Below are 5,807 nucleotides of genomic sequence, written 5' to 3'. Positions count from 1 at the left end.
TTAATCACTCCATCACTCTCTGGTTCTCTACCTTTAATCACTCCATCACTCTCTGGTTCTCTACCTTTAATCACTCTCTGGTTCTCTACCTTCAATCACTCCATCACTCTCTGGTTCTCTACCTTTAATCACTCTCTGGTTCTCTACCTTCAATCACTCCATCACTCTCTGGTTCTCTACCTTTAATCACTCTCTGGTTCTCTACCTTTAATCACTCCATCACTCTCTGGTTCTCTACCTTCAATCACTCTCTGGTTCTCTACCTTCAATCACTCCATCACTCTCTGGTTCTCTACCTTTAATCACTCCATCACTCTCTGGTTCTCTACCTTCAATCACTCCATCACTCTCTGGTTCTCTACCTTTAATCACTCTCTGGTTCTCTACCTTCAATCACTCCATCACTCTCTGGTTCTCTACCTTCAATCACTCCATCACTCTCTGGTTCTCTACCTTTAATCACTCCATCACTCTCTGGTTCTCTACCTTCAATCACTCTCTGGTTCTCTACCTTTAATCACTCTCTGGTTCTCTACCTTCAATCACTCCATCACTCTCTGGTTCTCTACCTTTAATCACTCTCTGGTTCTCTACCTTTAATCACTCCATCACTCTCTGGTTCTCTACCTTTAATCACTCCATCACTCTCTGGTTCTCTACCTTTAATCACTCCATCACTCTCTGGTTCTCTACCTTTAATCACTCCATCACTCTCTGGTTCTCTACCTTCAATCACTCTCTGGTTCTCTACCTTCAATCACTCCATCACTCTCTGGTTCTCTACCTTTAATCACTCTCTGGTTCTCTACCTTTAATCACTCTCTGGTTCTCTACCTTCAATCACTCCGTCACTCTCTGGTTCTCTACCTTTAGTCACTCTCTGGTTCTCTACCTTCAATCACTCCATCACTCTCTGGTTCTCTACCTTTAATCACTCTCTGGTTCTCTACCTTCAATCACTCCATCACTCTCTGGTTCTCTACCTTCAATCACTCTCTGGTTCTCTACCTTCAATCACTCCATCACTCTCTGGTTCTCTACCTTTATTTATTCTCACTCAGCTGTTTGTCTTCACAGAACGTGTGTTTGCAGGAAAGCAGAGAACTGAGCGACGCCTCAAGCAGGTGAGACACAAACTTATGAATTCACATTTCATATTTAACCTCCGAGTCTCTGAGCGCTCAGCTCCTCTTCATCACTTCCTAGAACGTGATGATGAAGAGCAGATTGTGTCCTCCTCTTCATCTAGAAACAGAGCATCACTCATATCTCGATAATAACTGATTTTCTTTTTTTATTACATGTATTTATATTTATTACACACACAAAATAACGAGTAGTACATGAATTCATAATTCATTCATAAATGTGATCTATCAAAGGTAAAGGTCAATATTAACCATGTGCTGTTTATATTGCTTGTAAATGGGATGAAGTCTGTGTTTTACCATTCCATGGTTTTATTATTATTATTATTATTATTATTATTATTATTATTCTAACAGGTTAAATCCCCTGAGCCAGTAGAGGACGTCATGACCTTTCCTCTAGCGCCACCCTGTGGTCAAACCTCAGACTGCAGAGACACACGTGTGATATTAATGTAGTGAGAGATGTTATTCTTCACGTCTCATTTAAAATGTCTCCTCAATAAAGTGTTTACTTTCACCAGATGTGTAAAAACATTAAACTCTGAACTATGACGTCATGAGTTTGTTTACAGAATAAAATAAAAGACGTGATTGTTGTTTGTTTCAGTGTTTTTATTGTTGAGACAGTTAACACGTCTTCAGTGTTTACAAACAACTAAAGTATTCATAATCATACATAATAATGAATATCAGTTAATATTGGAGCTCATTTTAATGACTTCATATAATATATAAGACATCCTCATTTATTAGTTGAGGAAAGTTATTCAATAACTGAGTAAAACGTTCAATATTTACCATATATATTAACCAATAGAAATACTCTAAAGTACAAGTACCTCATAGATCGATAGGAGCTCCCAGTGTGCGCATGTGCACACGTGCATGTGAGCGCGTGCAGTGGGAGGACTCGGGTCTATAAACGAGCTCAGCGCGCGAGCCTCCGGAAGTTTATGAGTTTCATCTGTGGAACGAAGCTGCAGAATGGCGACGAAGGTAAGAGGATCGATCACTTTGATCAGAGGGATCAGGTAGAGATCGATCACATTGATCAGAGGGATCAGGTAGAGATCGATCACATTGATTAGTCCCTTTAATCAGGATGTTAGAAGAGAATACACGTGAATAAAACGCTCTCGTGACCCGGGTGATGAAGCGCGTGCTCGTGTTTGACTCGCGAGCTTCTAATAAAGTGAAATCAATGAAATCGATCTGAGAACACGGAGCGGAGCCGCATGGTGCGTTCATGGTCAGTTTCATTTCCATATCTTGATATCATATATACATGCAGAAGTACTCAGATTAGTAGGATAACTGTGTAGAAGTACTCGGTTACAAGTACAAGTCCTGCATTCAAAATCACTTTCAAGGTGGAGCTCGTTTTACTGACTTTGCATATTCTATAATATATTAGTTTATTAATAATCGGAATCTTCAGAGAGATAAAGCTGTCAGATAAATGAAGAGCAGTAGAAAGTATATTATATTTAATTTGAGATGAAGTGGAGAAGCATCATTTCTCAAGTAAAATACTAGTACCTCAAACGTGTACTAAAGTACAGTACTTGAGTACATGTACTGCGTCTCTACATGAAATCATATTTAGTGTGTTGAGTCACTTTTAGTTGACTGTGTGAGCAGAGTGTGTCCCAGTGGAGATTACAGACTGGTCCCAGTTCAGTTCACGCCTTCAGCAAACAATCCTGCTCAGAACAGGAATTCCAAGGGAGCTAAACACACGCCCTTATTTTGAAAGGTCAACAGAAACCACGTGACTTCATGAACACCAAAAGATGTTTAATGTCAACTTATATTTACTTAAATACTTAAATGACCTTTTTTGCGTCTTTTTTCTCCTCGTTTGACTCGTTTCTGCTGAACGTGAATATTAAACACGTTCAATAACATCCTATTGTTAAAGGATGGTTTAGTACCAGGATGTTGGCGTTGTTGCTAGGCAACAGTGAGTTAATACAGACCATACTTTGAGAAATACTTAGCTATGTTTAATAAAGATGATGAAATACTTAGTTATGTTTAATAAAGATGGGTAAATATTTAGTTATGTTTAATAAAGATGATGAAATACTTAGTTATGTTTAATAAATATGTAGTTATGTTTAATAAATATGATGAAATACTTATAAGGTTCAGAGCACTTCTGTTGCTTCCATACGGCTCTCAACATGGCGACGGCTGAGCCGGCTCCTAGCAGCTCGAAGCTAACAGTGCTAGAAGCTCACATGCTACAAGCTAACGGTGCTAGAAGCTCACATGCTACCAGCTAATGGTGCTAGAAGCTCACATGCTACCAGCTAACGGTGCTGGAAGCTCACATGATACCAGCTAACGGTGCTAGAAGCTCACATGCTACCAGCTAACGGTGCTAGAAGCTCACATGCTACCAGCTAACAGTGCTAGAAACTCACATGCTACCAGCTATTGGTGCTAGAAGCTCACATGCTAGCAGCAAACGGTGCTAGTAGCTCACATGCTACCAGCTAACAATGCTAGAAGCTCACATGCTACCAGCTAATGGTGCTAGATGCTCACATGCTACCAGCTAACAGTGCTGGAAGCTCACGTGCTAGCAGCTAACGGTGCTAGACGCTCATGTGCTAGAAGCTAACAGTGCTAGACGCTCATGTGCTAGAAGCTAACAGTGCTAGAAGCTAGCAGTGCTAGAAGCTCATGTGCTAGAAGCTAGCAGCGCTAGAAGCTCATGTGCTAGAAGCTAACAGTGCTAGAAGCTAACAGAGCTAGAAGCTCATGTGCTAGCAGCTAACGGTGCTAGAAGCTCATGTGCTAGTAGCTAACGGTATCGGTATTTTGGTCGTGGCCATCTTGGTTTTTACCACAGAGCATGCTCGCTGGCGTTACGTTTAGCCCCGCCCCCCAAACCCCAATGTTTGTATTGGGAAGTTGATTCTCTGCAAAATAAATGGCAGACGTTTCTTTCTCAATTCGGATGTCTTTCCTCGCGGCGTCCCGCTCGCAGCAGGAAGTGGTTCCACCGTGAGGTCATGAAATGGGTTCAGGCCGCCTGACCTTCAATAGGTGATTAACTGCAACGCTTCAGCTCAACGGACGTTTCAGACTAGAGGAAAGCAAACACGAGCTCTGGCTCCTGATTGGCCGACAGACTGTGAGCAACTGCAGAGATCCTGTGTTGACATAATGAGTCAAACGAGCCCCGCCTTAAAACAATACGAATAATCCTGCCCTTGAAGTAATAACTCATCACTCAGTACTGTGCTGTCTTCAGGTACCGGAGTACTAAATACTACCTCTCCCAACCTAATGCATCAATATAATACAATGGTATAATATACATTGTTCTACATAATAGTACTTTACATTTGGTACTAATGCTTTTAAACTTTCTACACTGTCGTATCAATACTTTTACTGAAGTGCTTGTGCAGTTGATTCATGATGATTCTCAACTGATGATCTGATCCTCTCAGGATTTAAAAGTACAGTTGGCTCCTTGAGAGCTTTGTTCTGATCATTGATCATTGGTTCCTGATCATATTGATAATCTGTGTCATGTTCTTGCCTCAGCTCTCAGATTTGGAGGTGGCCATCAACACGTTGGTCACAGAGTTCCATGAAGCCGCAGACGACGGGCCGACCATGAACACCACTCAGTTCCAGAACATGATCTCCAAGCAGCTGCCGGGATTCGCCAAGGTCGATCAATAACCAATAACCAATAACCATACAAGTCTTCTTGGTTTTATAACATCACCCTGTAGACTCACCAGCCCAGGGACAAGCATCAGGGTTGGGTTGGGCTCAGCCTCAGAGATAGAATAAGGAGATGAGTTTCCTCTGTAGGACTCTTAGAGATAAGGAGATGAGTTTTATTTCATGGATGACATCATTAGTTTTATTCTCTTAACGGTTTCCATAGCTGACTTCCTGTTTCCTGTGTGCAGCACGTGGAGACCGAGGAGGGTCTGGCTCAGGTCCTGGACCAGATGGGGGTTCAGGCCGGTCAGAGCATCTCCTTCCAGAACTTCTGGACTCTGATCAACAAACAGGCCGTCCAGCTGTTTGACTCCACGCACAAGGAGAAGAACGTCAGCTGTGGCTGCTACTTGATGTGAGACCTGGTCCACCTGGTCCACCTGGTCCACCTGGTCCACCTGAGACCATAGAGACCACAGACACACCTGAGACACAGACACACAGGTACCACTGCACTGCTGGTGCTGACCACAGGTGGCGCTGCAGGGCGGCTTTGAGGAAGAACAAGAGTTCACAGATAGTTTGTGTAACAGATGAGTCACTACGTCAATCTGTTGAATCTGAATGTACAGAAGAACAAGTCTGACTAATTAGGAAATAAATAAATGAATGAATGAATGAATCAATGTGTGGAATCATTAATTATCTGGAAAGAAGTAAATGACTTTGAGACAGTAGAAATAAAAAAGATACAGAAACTGGAATCTGAAATACGTTTTAAAAATACAAGATTAAATAAAACAACTTTACAAAAGACAACATTTAGTATATGAATGTGTTAAATAAGAAATATTGACAAGAAATAAGGTGAAACTATTTTTCTGTAATTTTTCTGTAAAAACATTATAATGTTCCAGATTAAATAATACAAATAAGAAAGGTAATACTAATATTAAGAGTCGT

General features: G+C 41.2%; 1 protein-coding gene across 1 annotated transcript; it reads left to right on the top strand.

The window, feature by feature from the left end:
* The first annotated feature begins 2,114 nt into the window (after positions 1-2,114).
* s100v1 (S100 calcium binding protein V1) lies at positions 2,115-5,495 on the top strand. The gene is made up of 3 exons (XM_079228113.1): positions 2,115-2,147; positions 4,716-4,844; positions 5,093-5,495. The coding sequence occupies exons 1-3, from the start codon at positions 2,136-2,138 to the stop codon at positions 5,261-5,263; spliced, it is 312 nt and encodes a 103-aa protein (XP_079084239.1). The 5' UTR covers positions 2,115-2,135; the 3' UTR covers positions 5,264-5,495.
* Positions 5,496-5,807: the final 312 nt, after the last annotated feature.

The sequence above is a fragment of the Taurulus bubalis genome (assembly GCF_910589615.1).
Source record: "Taurulus bubalis genome assembly, chromosome: 12".
In the NCBI taxonomy this organism is placed as follows: Eukaryota; Metazoa; Chordata; class Actinopteri; order Perciformes; family Cottidae; genus Taurulus; species Taurulus bubalis.
This window is presented reverse-complemented; position numbering and strand designations above follow the sequence as displayed.

Excerpts from the sequence above, each read along its gene's own strand:
- s100v1 (XM_079228113.1), top strand. Across the intron at positions 4,845-5,092 it reads AGCTGCCGGGATTCGCCAAG|CACGTGGAGACCGAGGAGGG; the intron begins GTCGATCAATAA and ends TCCTGTGTGCAG.